Source organism: Paramormyrops kingsleyae, chromosome 12 (assembly GCF_048594095.1).
Source record: "Paramormyrops kingsleyae isolate MSU_618 chromosome 12, PKINGS_0.4, whole genome shotgun sequence".
Lineage (NCBI taxonomy): Eukaryota > Metazoa > Chordata > Actinopteri > Osteoglossiformes > Mormyridae > Paramormyrops > Paramormyrops kingsleyae.
In genome coordinates, this window is record NC_132808.1 from 19,011,408 (window position 1) to 19,029,406 (window position 17,999).

At 47.0% G+C, this 17,999-nt stretch overlaps 1 protein-coding gene across 26 annotated transcripts in view; it reads left to right on the forward strand.

Annotated features, from left to right (window-relative positions):
• The window catches only part of LOC111842609 (protein tyrosine phosphatase receptor type D), a 363,307-nt gene that overhangs the window by 250,640 nt on the left and 94,668 nt on the right, over positions 1–17,999 (forward strand). For all 26 annotated transcript variants that reach the window (XM_072697609.1, XM_072697611.1, XM_072697613.1 and 23 more), the window contains exon 9: positions 2,559–2,719. In XM_072697609.1, the coding sequence (XP_072553710.1) occupies positions 2,635–2,719 (85 nt within the window). In that variant the 5' untranslated portion in view covers positions 2,559–2,634. The remainder of the gene's footprint in view (positions 1–2,558; positions 2,720–17,999) is intronic.

The following is a 17,999-nucleotide window of genomic DNA, read 5'->3' on the forward strand; positions in this document are numbered from 1 at the left end:
CTCTCTCTCCCCCCTCCCTCCCTCACGAACACACTCCTTTGCTTAGACCGCGTCCCCGCCCCCGGCCAACACGGCGCGCGTGGCAAAGCCCATAGAAACACTCTATAATTAAACCCGAGCGATGACACGTGTGACAAAGGGGTCTGGCCTGCCACCGGGGGGCAGCACCAAAGGAAACGTTGCACGAACGCAGGCCTTTGCGTAGCACGGCTGCAGCCTGCCAAGTCCAACGCGTGGGTCAGTGGCCAAGCGCCCCCCCCCCAAGCTCACGGCGAAGCGCCACCTCAGACAGGGTGACGGGCGTGGCCTCCGGGCTTGGCCGAGCGACTCTGCGGGCGATCAGGGCCGGGCCCCGCCCACCCTGTCCCGATTGCGCGAGTGGCACGAGTACAGTCAGTGAGGTGAGAGTGGTGGGTGACAGGCGTGGGACTGAGAGCTGACGACATTTCGTTATTTTTCCCGCGCGACGGCGTTCGCCGTGCCGCAATGTTCGAGGTCCCTGGTCTGGCTGCTGGATAGGATCGGCCGCCATGTTTTCAGCGGTGCTCAAGGTAAGCTTCGGTTACATAACGACCAAATTTTTCACATGGTACGCGGCTTTTCAGACAGCCGTTTGTGAGCATCGATGTAGCGTGGTGGGTTTTTTTCGCGATTTCGTTAAGCGCTCATGCCGTCGGGCCGTTTGCGGAGGTTTGGTGTCGCAGTGACCGGAGGTTCTTCGGCCCTCGAGGGCTTACAAAATGTGCAGATGGCTTTGTTTGTCAGAATCAGCATGGGGAGGGGTGTGGGGGGGTGGGGTTTCATGTTGGGGGGGGGGTGCGCAATGTCGTCGTCTGATCGTACGCAGAGCCACAATGGATGGGCGGCACCGGAATCTGTGCCGGGCAGGGGGGCGATGAAAACAATTTTAGCATGAATTAAAACTGTACGCTTTTCCCCCCTGTCTTTCCTGAATGAGGATCCACCCCACCACCGACCCCCAACGCTCCCCTACCCTGTGTCTTTAATCAGATGATCCTCTGTGAACAAACACAGCTTGCTGAGAAACAGGGATTAGGATTTCTTCCAGTTTGATTCCGGGGACAAAGACACACACACACACACACACACACACCATAGTCCAGGGTGTGACATACGCTCATATTTCCTCTCCCTGCATGACGGAAAGGAACCACTCCCCACCGCTTCTCCTCCACGGCCTCCTTGCCATCCTTCCTTTCTTCCCTCCCCCAAAACCCGCAGATAAATAGCCAGGTGAGACACCGTTTCATTTAAGGGGATTATTAGGCCGCTTTAATGCTGTTTGTGCTCGTAAACGGCGCCGTTCCCGTTCCCGTCCCACGGTGGCAACGATGGCCCGTGTGAATTGAACAGCCTCTACAGAGGCGGGATAATTGCATCCGATTGACTCTTCCTGATGTCGTGGGGAGCGCAGTAAAGGTTAACATGCGACGAGGCCAATTTAAAAAGCGGCGGGAATGAACGGAGGGGATTTGAAGGCACGCTCCAGTGGGTGCTGGAGTTCATTAAACAGCTGGTGACAATGTCTCCCTGTGCCGAATCCTCACTTTCTATCCCACCGCCCCGGTTACTGTCGTGCTGTCATTTGGTAGATAAGAGTACAGGCCGAGCCAGTGGGTCTCAGCAGTAAAGGGCCCAGTGCTCGACTTCCAGGTCATGTGACCCGTACGATGATCTTCATCCTTGTGATGGAGTGTCATGGCTGTGTGTAACACCATCCTCTCGGCCATTAACGAGGAAAACTTACCCTTCTTTGTCGTGCTTCTGCAGTTTTGAGCGCATGTCTATCAAGTGGAGGGTTACAGAAGTGCTGGTAATTTGGGGACGACCCCCATCCCCTCCCCCTGATAGACACCGGGTGCAGCCGGGCCCTGCCTCTCTAATCTGCACTGCAGCGCCGAGGCTGAATGAGCCTCAGACTTTTATTCTCCTACCTCCAATTTCCCCTGAGTCTCCAAGATTTCTAAAAAAAAAAAAAAAAAAAAAAAAAAAAAGGTTTCGTTTAATGAAGGGAAAAGGAGAGACGTGTAAGATTAGAGAGCTCTGGGTAGACATGTAATCGCAAAGCGCCATTCCGAGTCAGGAGACTACAAGGTACGGCCAGTGTGTAGCTTACTCCCAGGAGCTAGTAGTTGGACCTTTGACCAGGCAACATTTAATGTTGATTAATGAATTCTGGGTACAAGTTTTTAAATGTTTTGTACGTTATTTGTTTTTTGTTTTTTTTTTTTACTGTTCTAGCTTTTTCGCTATAAATATATACCAGAACGTTGACTTATTTGCTATACGTGTGTGTGCCCATTAAGTTGCAAATCAGTCTTATTCATAAGAAATCAGTATCAGTAAGTCAAATTCGAGCCCTAATGTACGCAGAGAGAGCAGGTTCTGGTCAGGGATCTCGTCTGAGAGGGGTGAGTTGTCCCCGATGCTGCGCATCCTCCCTCCTCGGTGCCGCTGGGGGCTGTGCGAGCTGCGTTTGGGGTGGTGCAGAGCGGGTCCCACGCCTGTGTTCACTGTACCTTCTGTCCCTGTCACAGGCTGTGAATATCCTGCATCTGAGACCAGGCTGACTCACGGCGGACTGTGAGCCAGTGCCTCCGAGGCTGCTGAGGGATGCCGGTGCCAAGCTGTCACATGATGCACACGGCCAGGCCTGCGCTGTTGCTTCTGTGTTTCCTGCTCCTCGCTGACGCCGAATGTAAGTCCCCCACGCCCCCCCCTCCGCCCCCCTCCCGCCCGTCCCGTAACACAAATGAAGGCGCTCATCCAGAATGCAAATAAGAAAACACGATGGAAAAAAAACAGGGAACGCTTCTGCCGCATACAAATGTGTAATTTCATCTCGGATTTGGGGTGATGTTTAATCGCATGATGCAGCACCCGTGCCAAGGGTCGAGCTGGTTTTAGCGCGGTCGCAGCCTCCTTCCTCAAATGTTGGCATTCACTGGAGATGCACCTGGGAGAACTGGGCAAGCAAAAAAACAGTCTGGGAACTAAGAACACACATCCCGTACACTTTTGTCCTGAACATTCAACTGATAGCTAAATACAGATGCTCCCCAGGTTACGATGGGGTTACGTTCCGATAAACCTATCCTAATGCAAAAATAAGGCGAAAATTCATTTTAATACTGTACACCTCACAAACATCATAGCCTTGCTTACCTTAAACATGCTTATAATAGCCTACGAACGGGCAAAATCATTATCGGAAAGCTTATTTTAGAATAAATTGTTGAATGTCTCATGTAATTTATTGAGAAATGTACTAGAAGTGAAAAACATTTACCCTTCGTAAAGTCAAAATATCGTAATATGTACCATCATAACCCAGGAAGCGGCTGTATTCTTGCCTCCTGCCAGTGAATTTGTTTCAGGATGATGAGAGGGCATCAAAAAAGCCACACGTTCCCCCCCTCCCCCCTGTCCCCCCCCCACTCCGGCCTCCATATCGGGCCGCTTATCGATTTTCTTTTGAATCATCTGTCCAGTTTTGGTTTCTTCTTTGGCTGATACTGGGCGTAGCACCTTCCGTTGAAATTTCTGGGGCAGAGTCGGTGACAGAAGGACAAATGATGATGGTTCGGAGAGATAACCAATCAGTCAGATGTCTTGGTCCCGCCTCCTCTAGTTGCTTAGACCCACCTCCTCCACAATCTGATTGGTTATTTATCTGAACAATAATTTTTCCTTCTGTTCTCAGAATTGTTTTTTTGTAAGTAAAACTCCCAGAATCCTGAATGACAGGCTGATGAACGGCCCGACTTTGTTCTGGTTGATTAAATCTCGGCCATAGTGGACCCTAACCCAGCGTGCCTTGGGCTCCTTTCAAATGCCGCACCCCCATTTCTCCCAGTTCTATGTCGCAACAGCTGCTCTGATGCAATACTTCTGACAGTTGTGCTGCTTTGTGTTATCAAAGCCGCCGAAGCAAATTGACCGTGAGTTTGGGCACTGGGGAGACTGTCAGGTAATGAGTGAGGGGCAGTGGTACTCCAGAACCTAAAGCTTGGCGCAGAGTCACATTCGGGAGCCAGATATCCATCTCTCACTGTCCCTCCTGCTCCCTGTCCGCGCTGGAAACGTGTGATCCGCAGCTCGCTGCTGTCTCGAGTCTCTGCACCGCTAAACATCTGCATCACCGTGTAAACGGCTAAGCGACCCCGCCGTCTGCACTGCAGAGTCCCATAGCCTCTGCCAATAAAGAGACGGTCATTTTGAAAATGTAAATAAATAACAGCCCTGATTGCTTGGAACCGCGTGCGTCGGTGCCGCGAATTGGCTCGTTGTTCCGCGGTTTGCTGGGGACGAGACCCCCAGAAGGCAAAATGGTGGCCTTTGCCCCCCCCCCCCCCCCCCCCCCAACAGATGGTACGGTCTCCCTGCCGGTTATATACATCCTGCCAGCTGTCAGAGCATCTCTGGTGAAGGCGGGGGGGTGCCTGTTTTTTATGGAGAAGTTGCAAACATATCTTACATTTGTCTGACAAACCGACCATCAGCAGGCTCTGTGTGAAGAATCATCAGTTCCACACAGATACAAGATATAAAGATAAAAATGGATTATCACACATTTTCATTTAGGTCCTGCTACTTTTGAGCTCATGAGGCTGAAAATGCTTGGAACTTGAGATCTTGGGCATTGATTTTACTGTACGACTTGTATACTGCGTTTTTTTTTTTAGGAATTGACTGCAGAATTCCAAAGATGAAGGCAAATATAGGGGTTGGTACGGTGGCCCAGTGGTTAGCACTGCCGCCTCGCACTTCTAGGACCAGGGTTTGAGTCTCTGTCATGGCTTCACATGTGTGGAGTTTGCATGTTCTCCTCGTGTCATCATAGGGTTTCCTCCAGGTTCTCTGGTTTCCCCCCTACAGTCCAAAAGTATGCCGAGAAGAGTTTGAGTTACCAAATCATCCATGGGCATGTGTGCCCTGAAATAGGCAGGCGTTCCCATCCAGGGTTCTTCCCTGCCTTGCGTCCATAGGCTCCAGAACCCCAACAACCTTGAATAGGGCAAGTGGATACAGAAAATAGGATCGAACCAAATTTAGTGTGTACTGTTCCCTAATTCACCTTCTGTTTTCCATCCTGATGCATGCCAGGTCAACAGTGAAAACATACCTCACATTCCCAAGTGTGAGTCAAGTTCTCGGCAGGGGTTGAGTTACTGTACATGGCACTTGATGTATTAGTCTAAAGCCACAGCAGCCCCACCCCCGCCCAGTCTCAGACAGCCTTTGACCAATTCTGCTGAGCTTAATGGTGTTTTAATTGATTGTTTCCAGTCACTGGGGTAGAATGGTGCTTGGCTGAGTAATAACCTTCAGCACCAAATAAATATTGACAGACATGGAGACGACGTAAGAGGCTAGGAATTGGTGCCAGGCCTAGTCTCTCAATTCCTATGGAAACCTTGCTTTTGCATCTAAACAAGAAATTGAGTTTTTGTACGAATTTCTTTTCAAGCCCAAGCATAATTTGTAGGCTAGGAAAAGATATCTGAGCGAATTAAGCACATTCGTCATGCTAGATATGCGTCTCGAGCTGGTAAATGAAAGCGGCCTGCATGCATGTGTTGATGATTGAATTGGCTTTAAAAGGCTACGCTCGCATTGCGAAATTGTTTGGGGGAAGGAGGTCAACCTGAAAAAGTTTGCCTTTTAAAAAGTGGAATTACACGCGTAGTGTGTTCAGGCGCTGGAGCACAGATTGTCTGTTAGCCGGTGGTCTTAGCGTCGTCAGTCCCGAGGATTAGGAAATCTAACCATGAGGTACCCTAAAGAACTTCAACCCTTCTCGTCTTCTCCAAGGGTGTTCATGCTGTGTTTTTAAGGCATCAGAAGAGATGGAGAAATGGAGCGTGGAAGCTCTGGGTAGGTGAGCACTGGTGTGCTCTGCCAGCAACTGGCTGCTTTAGCCCAGTTACCAATGGCTCTTTTTTTGGTTTCCATTGAGTGAATGAGTCTCGGTTCTCACATCACTACCATACAGAACAACATCGAGAGAAAGGGTTTAACGATACCACTATTCCCAGATGTCGCTTGACAGTAAGTTCCCTAATAAAAACGTTTTACGATATCTTTGCGTTCCTTGATTAAAAACTGTAAAATGCGATTTTATTTGCGTGTGTCTGCTGTGTTGTACGTGAATTAATACTTTTACAGCGGTTCAAATTAAATCTGTCTGCGCATTTCCCTTTGAGCTACTTCATATTAAATTACTGTCTCTATGAGAAAATACGCACCATCGCAGCAACTAACTGAAGTTAATTTTGCTTATTTAAGAATGTGGTAAGGTGACTTGGACTTTGTGTCTTACGTTCATTTTCTCAAAACCTATTTTTGTGGCGTGCCTCAGAGTGGGAACACTCCAGAGCTGGAGTTTTCACTGAAAATGCTTTCCGATCAGACACCGGTTGTTTAGCTACTCATCGACCGCTTCTGGGACCAAGCGACACGCAATTCCGTACAAAGTTATCGGACCCCATCTCAGATGATATCTGCACAGCCACTATCATGGAACAACCAGTGGTGGTTTCTTCTAAGAGTACCGCAACGTTTTGTCACACAGTGTGTCGCTGTCTAATCAGCGCCACTTGTAACTCATGCTAATAATAAAATACCACATGGTCGGTTCACATCAACGATGCATAGCGAGGATCACCGGAATTTGCGTTGCACTGGCGTAGAGGAGAAGATCGGCATGCCTGTGTTCAAGTCAAGATAATTAAGGGTTTGCTCTTGGCAGGGTTGATGTCTTTTAAGTGCACTTTCTTCCTTGTGAGAAGCCGGCTCCTTAATGGAGGCTTGATTTATCCATTGAATCGCAGCACTTACTGACAAAGGGATCGTGTTGGGCTCTGATCATCACATGCCCCTTTGCATACCGAAAAGCAAATTATCACAGTAGGCTACATGCAGTCAATGGAATTTCAACCAATTTTTAGTAACATGTCCTGGTCACAACATTAAAAAAATGGCTTGTAACTGTAAGTCATTGGGAAAACTACTAAAAAACTAGTAAACAACCTTCAACCTCATTAGAATAGCTTAGTACATAGGCAAGGTGAAATACACATTTGGAAATTGACTTTCAGCATCAGTGTTCATAATTTAGAGAGTGACCCCTAGAGGTTTGGAGGCCACCTCGTCTATCTAGAAGATCAGGTTGAATGCAGTGAACTCTGACACAGCGACAGCTGCCTGCACATTAGTACTTGGCACAGCATAATGGTGTACATTATAGCAGACCATTTCTGATCTGTCTGTGCCACTATTGACAGTTCAGGCAAACAATTACCTGAGCACATGCACAGATATTCTAAAAGGTCATCATCCAATATCAACTTTTAGAAAATACATTTCAAGCAACTTTCAGTAATGGAATTCCTATTAATTTGAAGTGTGTGTGTGTGTGTGTGTATTGACTCATTTGCCCACGGTGTTATACAAACATCCCTTCATTCATTATTAATACTGACATTAGTGGTGATTTTAGGTTAATCAGAATTCAGGTCTAAATCCAGTCATGAGAAACCGGAATGACATGGGATCTGTCTAGATAATTTCTTGCTTGCTGATAATGGAATAATGGAACACTGGATTTTTTTTTTCTCTCCCTCTTTCAGCAGAATATAACCATCTGTTCCAGACAATTCATTGCTATTCTAACAGATGATAGAGGCCTATTATTAGTCTTCATTTATGCTGTTATTGGTAGGGTCATCAATGAGCAGATCATCAGAAGCTATGCATAGAAAAGGCAATTACACTGGGGGTAATGTGTACCCAGTTTGATTATCTGTTCTTTGCCAGCTTTTCATTCAAGCTAATTATTGACCATAGTAGATTTCATTTTAATTTTGTTGACACAAAGATGAGTCTAATACAGTACTTTTCATTTGTTTTTTTTTTCTTGTAAAAAGCAGTATGTTGTTGATGTTGTTATTTAAAGAAAATGCTCCTTATTAGGGACCTGTATCACGAAGCTGGATTTTCTTGGGTTATCAAGATTTACATTTATCCCAGATTTAAGGTAGTCTGGGATAAATGTAAATAAACAAAGATGAAATCGTTTTTAACTGGGATACCATAAATCAGGCCCCAAAATATGCCTGTTTATTATTATTATTATTATTATTATTATTATTATTATTATTATTATTGTTGTTGTTGTTTGTTGTTGCTACTGCTGATGTTGTCGTTGCTACTGCTGGTGAACCTTTAGACACCATTCCTCCATAATGTCTTCTGTGTGAGGTCTCTGGTTCCCCAGACCACTGTTGTGACAAAACCAGTTTACCTTGAATCCTGTCATCGTGTCTCCAAAGTCGGCGGCCTTGGTTACTTAGTTCGCTGTTGCCTCCTGTCTGTTAGCCATAGTGTCCCTGGGCGTCTGTATCATCTTCACACTGTTGTGCTGCTTGGGTCCGTGTTTTGGTCACACGAGAATCCCAGAGGCAGTGATGCAAAAAATGATTGGCTAGCATGTGGGGCTTGGGGGAGCAAATTCCTGTAATTTCGCCAGGTTTCCCTTAGTGTCAGGCTGGAGTTTAAGTGAGACACCAACCCTATCCAGGGACCATGAGTGTTCTTCAGTCTCTCCGATACACAGCAGACAGTGTTTGGTTAGTGCCGCTTATCATTTTGATAGATTATGCTGCGTGTTGGCTCTCAGCCTGGCCAAGATGTAATATATGGACTTTGCCTGAGTCCGTCATTTCCTAAGAAATCATTTTAAATTGAGTTGTTTGTGATGATTTGCGTGTGATCTGCTGTGACATTGGTGTCCTATTCAGGGTGTCCCCTGCTTTGGGTCCTGTGCTGCATTGGATGGGCTCCAGGATGATTCAGTCCTGGAAGAGCGGTATAGAAGATGGATGGATGTCTGCTGTTTTATCTTTCTTGCCCCCATGAGGAGTTTATCAAACTAGCTCAGTGTCCATCATGAAATTATGATAGACGGCTAACAAATTGACTTTGGTTTGTCATAGTTTTATCTCTGCAGTATATGAGCTACTCAGGTCCCTTCCGTTGACATGTTGATGTGGTTTTTCCATCGATTGACTCGACCTATTTCAGCTGCACGTGTTATGTACAGGTAGACATACTGTTGCATTCTGGGAAACTGCAGTGAATGAGTGTGATACCCAACGGCGTCTGTGGTCACCAGCAACTTCGACTACTTTGATATGGTAAAAACAGAAAGGAAAGCCTTGGATAAAGGACCAGGAATGTGAGGCACTTTCTCTAAAAATGTAGCTGTTTTACCCAGGTCTCGAGGTTCGGTGTTTCACATCCGTCCTCCGCGGGAATAGGAGTGACCGCTTGTGTGGCGAGTAACGTGTCCCTGCTGGTGCCGCCGCCCCTCTGCTCAGTGTCTGAATGGGCGGCCCTTAAGGTGCCATTATCCCCAGCTGGGCTGTTGATGCGCTGCTGTTTCTGTCAAATGACGTCCCAGACGAACCGCAGAGACGCCTGTGTGCTGAGTGGGGGGTATCTGGTTTCCTGGCGGCGTGACATTGTCGGACTGATTGAGGACTGGGGCGGGCGGGGTGGGGAGGGGTGGTTACAAAAAGTAGATGTGCTCATTTGTTCACAAGGGATCTCACCTAATCAATTAGTGGCTTAATGACCTCCACTGGAGTAATTAAGTAGACACATGACGACAGCCTCTTCAGGCATTTAATTGTCTGTGGATCCAGGCAGCGTGAGATCCTGTTCTAAAAGGTCTTAGGGATGGTGCCACCACCGAATAGCTACCAGTTCTCCAAAGACACAGCGAGTCCCACAGGTCCGTTCCATGGTGTAGACCCTAAAGCAAAACATACCAGATGATGTAACACATTTTTCTTGGTGAAGCTAACGTCTCGGCTGATGACGGCTCCTTTCGGCTTCACGGGTGGGGGGCAGAAATCAAGATGGAGTCTCGGACTTTGGGTGACTGACTGGAAAGAGGCCCACCTGCTCGCTCTCTGCCCGGTGGTCTGGGCTTTTGTTTTTCGGTCTGTCAGGGGGAGAGGTTGGCACAGGTGAAACGGCTTCTTGGGTTTAGACGAAGGTCTGAAGGGAGCAGATACATCCTTCTCCTTTGCTTATTTTTGAGGGACAATGTATGAGGAAATCATTAATGTTTTCATGGAACGAGCGGAAATGTGAATGGTACAAATTCCTTTCTCTGCCCTTTCCCTGCTGCGGGAGGGAAACTGGACCTCTCAGTCTTTGCTGTGGGCAGAATCTGCTTCTCCAGTGGCTGTTTGCCCCCGAAGAAGATAAATAAATCGAAACCAATCCCCCGTTCTCGGGCTTATCCATTTTATTGTCGTGGGTAGAGTGAGTGCCGTGCAGGAGACGGATTGCTGCCGTGCCACATTCGGACACGGAGGCGACGAGGGTTTGACACGGAGCCAGCTGTCGGCGGAACCGGCCGGAATCTCCAGGCGCAGCGCAGTTAACGAGTTTCCGGAGGCAGAATGTCGCCCGGTAATCCGTTCGCAGAGTCTCCGCCTTCGCGTGCAGTGGCACGGCAGTGGGCCTGACCGCAGTGTGCCGCAAACGGGCTCACTGCAGTGTGCGGGCTCACTGCAGTGTGCGGGCTCACTGCAGTGTGCGGGCTCACTGCAGACGGCTTGTGTGTGTACGTGTGGGACGTACGCCACTCATAAAAATATCAGACTCTTAAAATATCTACAGTAAGTTTATCTGTATTTATTTCTATTTCTACATTATTTTCAAGGGCAGAGGAGAGCGTTTGATATTGGCGGGGGGGCGGGGACGGCAACTTAATAATTTAAATGCCAATGTCTTTTTTTTGGGGGGGGGTGGGGGTGGGAATGAATGAATCCAAATTAAATATTCGTATCCTCCTACCTTGACTATTTGTACATAACATTTTGTTGTGACAGGTAAGCAGAATTCCATTAAACAACATATCAGGACTTTTCCCTGATGGCTGGAACCTTAATGAGTTACTGCTCACAGTAATTTCACAGCAGCGTATGTGCTGGCTCTGATTCCTCGGGATGTTTCCTTGACACGGCTGTTTGACCTTTGAGCGGGAATATCCTGGAAGTATATAATGTTCCGCTTTACTGTGCGTCTCTGTGGGTCGTACACGGGCCCACTGACGCTGCGCCGACACTCTCCTGGTTCTGAGCCCCTGCTCCAGGAAGCAGAGGTAGCAATGTGACAGATATCGCGGGAAATCAGGCCCTGTCGGGGCTGCGCACCCCCATTGATGTGAAATCTGACCCCACCCCCCTTTCAGTACTCAGCACTGCACTAATGGAGGTGTGTGTGTGTATGTGGGGGGGGGTGTTCTCAGATCATACCCGCAAACAAATCTCCTCTAGTGCCTCGTTAAAGGCGACCCTGTCTGACCAGTGACACGCAACACGGGGCCTGTTAGCATGTTTGTTGTGGTCTTTCAGCGACTGAGGAACAGGTCTCGTAAAGTCTCGTATTTGGTTTGGTTACTTATGGTTAAGGTTAGGGCTGGGTAGGGGTTAAGGTCATCATGTTGGGATTAGAGTTTTCCTCATAGAAATGAATGGAGAATATAATTTCAAACGTGTGTGTGTGTGTGTGTGTGTGTGTGTGAAGGTTACATGTTCTCCTTCTGCTACACTGGTTTCCTCCGACTGTCCAGATTCGTACAGTGTGTCCCCTCCTTTGTTCCCAATTTTCCCTGAATAGACTCCAGTGCCCCCCCCCCCCCCCCCCCCCCCATGACCCTCACCCGCCTACGCAGTTGGAAGATTGATGCATCCATTTGCTTTTCACTTAAATATCGCTTGCGGCATCATTTTGAAGTTAAAAAAGATACAGCACGATGCAAAGCCTGAAATCAAGACAAATCCGACAGAAATTGTATAGTCTTTCAACAGCCGCTGTAGAAGCGGATGTTGCTGGTACCTGCAGGGTGATTTAATGACGACGTGATTCATGAAGGAGAGTACAGTGAATGAGGGCGGTTACTTACGAACAAGGAGAGGAGGATGCTGATTTAGACTGGGAACAATACACATCTTAAAAAGACAGAATATCTATGCTATAGCCCCATTTAATGGGCTTTCTGTACCTAAAAGTGAGGGTAAATGGATTAGCTGTGAGATTTTGCAGTAATGAAGACGTCCATGAGCAGTCATAAGGGAAGCGTCCTCCAGACAGCGTGGAGCGAGCCGGGAAGCCGGCGAGGATTCGCCTCCCATGCTTAGGATGCGAAATCCCGGATTATCGTGGAAAAAAAGTGAAGAAAAATATCTCTGTCAGGGATTGAGGTGGTGATTGGCGGCTCCCTATAAATTCCCTCCCCAGTTAGAAAGGAGTAAAAGCATCTGAGGATGGAGGAGAACTGACCTCCTCCAGGTCTTAAAGTAGTGGGATTAAACACGGCCATCTGCAGAAGGGGGATGATTAGAGCCGACGACCATTGAAGTACACATGCGGCGAGGTGAGGAGTTTGGCGCGGTGGAGAGCGACGCAGGCTCGACGTCAGGGAGGTAGAGCACCATGCAGCAGCATGACCGTGGGCCTGCGGCCTGCCGGACTTCACCAGCCCCTGGCTTTCCCTTCCTTCTGCAGCAGAGACTCTTTATTCTCTCCCATATCTCACTAACCCCTTTGGCTGTTCTAATTTCATCGTCCTGCGGCAATGAATCAAAGTACAATTAATGTCTGTGATCAATACAAAGCTCTCTATAATATCAATGTGGGGGGAAAAAATGTTAGTTAATGAGAACAGTTCATCAGAAATTACAGAAATGATTTGCATCCTTTTTTTTTTTATCAGATACTTAAATAATGTCTGGTGCAGCTGTCTTCTGATGTCACGTGGTCATTTAAATGCAGTTGACCTGTTTGAAATTCAGATGTTTCGCATGATGGGACACGTGGTTTTGGAAATGGAATAATGCCAGCGAAAGAGATCAGACATCGTAAGCTTCATTTTGCAGACGTCATCAGAATTTAAACAAAAAAGGTACTAAATGTGCATGAGTAAGTCAAACACGTCGTATTATTATTCTGTTACTCCGTCTGGTTTTTGCAGACTTTTTTGTTCAAAGCAAAGCCAAATGAGGCAAATAGCGCAGTGCAAACATTCATGCTGTGAAGGAGTCGACTAGGCATTAGCGCAGCTAGGTTAAGAGTAGAGAAATTGATGGAACAGGTAGGTCTTGTGGCATGTCTTGAAGGTGGAGAGGGAGTCTGAGGACCAGATATGCTTCTGCAGCTCATTACACTATTGGGGAACCACATGCGAGAACCTCTTGTTAGGGTTAGGGTTGTGTTGTGTTATTTATCGTCCCTTAATATGTGAACCTCAAGAACAGGTCCTCCTATCCCATGTCTGACCTGCTGAGCCCATCTCACCGGCTTTCATTGCTCTCAAACGTCGTTAAGAAACATTTGTTCTAAGTCCCAGAAACACCAATTGGATCAGAATTAAATTGTATTGTTCAGCTTTGTATAGATTAATAATTAGGTTCCTGTGCCTTCAGGATATGGAGTCAATGCTGCATAATGTAAAAGGTAAAATCACTGAAGCTGCATGAGAGCGTATTTTCCCATATTGAGCGAAATGAAAGGTTGTTGAATTTGTACCAAAGTCCCAGTTGTGGCTGGACCGTCAGTTTCATCTAGGGGAAAATCAGTGGCGGAGGCACTGTACTTCAGGCCTGAGTGGCATGTCCTTCATGTCTGCCCCGTCGAGGCTCTGGCGCGGCTGGCCAGAGCTGGCGTTGGTCAGCTGGCACAAAGGGGGCGTGGGAATGACCAAGAAGCGGCGAACGCAGGACCCGTCCTGCAGGGTTCGCTGGCCCAGCCTCTGTTTTTATTCCCCGATGGAAACGCCAAACCTTCACGTAGCTTGTGAGGCCAACCTGATGAGGATTCACATGGGGGGGGGGGGGGAGGGGGAGAGGAGTAACAGTTGGACAAAGGATAAAAAAAATGTAGCAGATGGACAAAATGAAATCTGGCCATAGTGAGGCAGGACCAAGCTCGACGTTTGCCAACATGGAAGTGAGCGAATGGAGCGGCGACGCGCAGTGATAAATGGTAGCAGGTCCAGTCGTGAGCACTGCAGGGTAAATGGGGGACGGGTGTGAAATGGAAGCCAGTTCTACTGAACCCCCCCCCCCCATCCGGCAGCCCAGACCCGGAAGGGCAGCTGGGGAAATTGTCTTTAGGATGCAATAACCCCCGTTTCAGAAGAATACGTTATGAATTCTGACAATGTCGTCGCGGTAGCTGAATGATTAATGAGAGTCATTCGCTTTGTGTTTCTGCAAGTGCTGTAGGGGAAGCGGGAAAAAAGTCTCCGAACAGCTACTTCGCGTTCGGGAGTCCCTGTTAAGTCTGTTGTCGTCGTTCTGCTAACCAGAAGCGCTCAGCTCTACATGTTTAATGTTCTATTTACACGCACATACATAATTCAGTGATATTAAAAGGCGTATGCGATAGGTCAGACGTGTTCTGTCCCGTAAACATGCTGAAATATTCATGTGGTATATTATTAGGATTATTAATTAATCATAATAATAATTATGATAAAATGAGTCCTGCTCGCCCCAGAGCACGCCTTGTGGTGAAGGGGGTGGGGGGGGGGCATGCGGAAAGTGTACGTTTTCAGTGTATCATACAGCCCCCCTTGATCCATTCCAGAAGGACCGGATGTCTTTGAGACATCTGGAGTATGACTTCATGGTGTCCCCCATTCGTTGTGACACAGGTCACATGTGGCACTGACAGGCTCCGCCCACTGCCGGGCTTGCATCAGAAAAAAGCATACCCCCCCCCCACTGATAACGATACTCAGCCAAAAGAGAACCATTTGTCCTCTTTTCACAGCTGTGGGAAGTCCCCCCCCCTGCTGTTGTGAGTGGCAAGTGGCCCAAAATGGCCAAACAGTGGCCCCGTTGGGGCCTTGATGAGATTCGCTGTGCCGAATATGACTGCCCAAGCTGCGGTCCCATGTCCCTACTCAGGTTGATTTTTTCCCGCCTGTTCGGTGACTGTTGACAGGCAGGTCATTTAATTTTTCCTCCCGAAAGCAGCTCATTTTGCCAGAGACCCCGACCAATTGGGGGGAACAGATTATACGGCATTTGTCGTTTGACTCTGCGTTCCAACCACGGTGGTCCTGTGAGACAGGCACCTCTCGGTTATTAATTCAGTCGCACACACGCCCCCAGGCTGGTCTGGTGTCGGTATGAGGCTGCAGGTCACATTGGGGGCGGGCGAAAGGGCGTCCAATGGTGACCTCCTAATGGTGAGCGCCGACTGGATTTTACAGCTAGGAAAGGGGACGCGTTCACAGATTGTTGTTTTTTTTTGTGTGTGCCGTAATTAGGCCTCTAAGTGATGTGCCTGTTTTGTCTGCACCAATATCGGATGATTGCAGCCATGGTGTGGCCACTCTGTAATTGGTAGTCATGATGAATTTTCACAATAGATAGAGAGAAAGAATTTGTTGGTGAGCAAAACAAAGCAGAGGAAAAAATGTTGCCTACTACGTAACAGAAAAGTTTAAAAATAATATCCGCAGGCATCTGGCTAGACATAATCCCCCCACCACCCCCCTGCTTTAATGGCAGATTTTAAATGGATTTCATTCGGTTTTTCCTTAGTGGGACCACACACGCTATGTAGCTGCTTCAGCTGTTTCTATGTGTTTTGCTTTAAACCCGAAACAGCTGTGTCAATGTATCAGCCTCTCCCACAATGTCACCTTCCGTACGTCACTTCTCAGGTGGAAAGTCACTGATGACTGCCTGTCATCAGGACTAGAGCTATCCTCATGTCCTCACACACGCACACACACACACACACACTCCTGTGAAGACTACTGTGCCTCCAGCAATTGAATATTGAAAATTAAACATCTCTTTCCATCTTAATCCTTGTCTTTCCACTATAAAATGTCTGTTTGTTTATAAATAAAGCCAAGCGAACAAACAGAATCACAAGTGAAATGAACAAGCAGTTTCTTTGAAAGCAGTTGTCTGCTGTACAGTGAATAATCAGATTGCTTCTAAACTGAGTCTAAATGGCTTGGATGGCATCTTATTTATTTATCCCGTTAAATCTGATGACACTTTTGTCTAACGCAAGTTTTGCATTTTATAATCCATCAGTTCGCACCTCTGACCTGATGTTTAGCCTTCGGGTCACACCTGAACACACCTGACTGATGACCTTTCCTTGGCAATGGGCAGGGTAGCCACCAATGAGAGGGAACAAAACAGCAGCCAATCACAAATCAGAATTCAAGAGGGACCGTCACACACAACAAGCTCTATCAGGTGTTTGAAATACTTGCTCGCTGTTTTTTTTTTTGTTTGTTTGTTTGTTTTTATTTTTTGTTATCTGTGAGGCTCTTCCACTATGGCCAGGGGAGTGACCTACCCCCCTTGTCGCCAACACCCCCCCAGCCATTTCAGCCGTGGTGGACTGGCTCCCAGTCCATTGTCTCCTGGGAAAATGCTCTCCTCACTGTCCTCCGCTCCACTCCCATGCTTTTCCAGTTCCATGCTCTTCAAATCTACAGAACTGTCAGGAAGAAATGCATCTCATCCATTAAATATGGCACGTTCATTTATCTATAGCAGACCGACACACACCAAGCATCGAAACCAAGCTTGAATACATATTGCCTGCCTGCCATTGCAGTCTGAATACATTAGATTAATTAGAAACATTAAAAATGGCAATATAAGTACCAACACACACTCACAGACACGTAGTGAGAATTATGCTAGTTTTCGAACGAATTAATGTTTGTGTTTCCTTTATGTTGGTTTAATTGGGTCTCCTGAGGTCCGCTCGGTTCTGCTCGTGATGACATCACGCCGTTCAAACCCGTTCGTTACCCCATCTCCCTCCTTCCTTTGCTCATTTGTGCCTCATCAAAAGCAGTTCGCCATGGAAACAAAGGGGAAATGCCCAGCAAGCTCAACTTCGGAGCACCACTTTGTAGTCAAAGACCTCATTAAAAAAGTTTCTGCTGTATGAAATTAATAGCTTCTTAGACTTTATATTGGGCTGGTATCTTGCTGGCGTATCCCACGTGCTGTCATGTGGTCGACTTCGTTTGGTGTTTACTATACGCGTTGGTGCGAGTTGTCATTGTGGAATGTTGTGGAATGTTGTGGAATGTTGTCATCGCTTCCCGACTCTAGGGATGCATTCAAATTTTTTGTATGTAAGAGAACAACTGTTTGTATAATTCATATTTTTCTTAGCTATGCAGTTATGTCCCATTGTAATTTTAATACTATTAAAATATTACAGTATTAGTGTCATTAGTTCAAAAAATTGCAAACAATTATACTCATTGGAGATTCTCTCTACAACAAAGTTGTACCTGCAAGCCAGGATTCACCAATAATGGTTCACATAATTTTTTGACTTTTTATTATAGCAAAATTAAAGGGCTTAAAAAAAATTAAAGGGATTCCTCTGTGAAGGTCACTGTATTCTGCAGCCATATGTATATACTGTATAATGATTATCAAACTCATGGTGTCTGAAACGATGCTTTGTGTGTGTGTGTGTGTGTGTATGTCTGACTCACTGTGCTTATATCCTTTCAGAGTTTAATTGTAGTTTCTCCAGTTCAATCTGTTGCGTGCTACAACCTCGTCTCAGGTCATCCGCTAGCGGTACCCGGACCTGCCGGAAAATGAGAATGCAGCATGCTTGGATGGCCAACAGTAAAATCGGAATGAGTGATATTGGCACTTTATTCGCCTCTTAAAATATTAAGCAGTCGAAGCCTCTCTCCCAGAATGATTTAGCCTTAAGCTCGACCTTGTTCACAGCGAGCCTTTATACGTGGCACCTTTCGAGAAATGCAGAGTCAGATTTAAACATCGCCGTTTCACTGTGATGGTAATTCTCGTTATCGCGGCTGTTTTCCGAGAGGCCTTTTTGACAGTGCGAGGTGTGCGTGGATAGTACACGAGCTTCTTTTG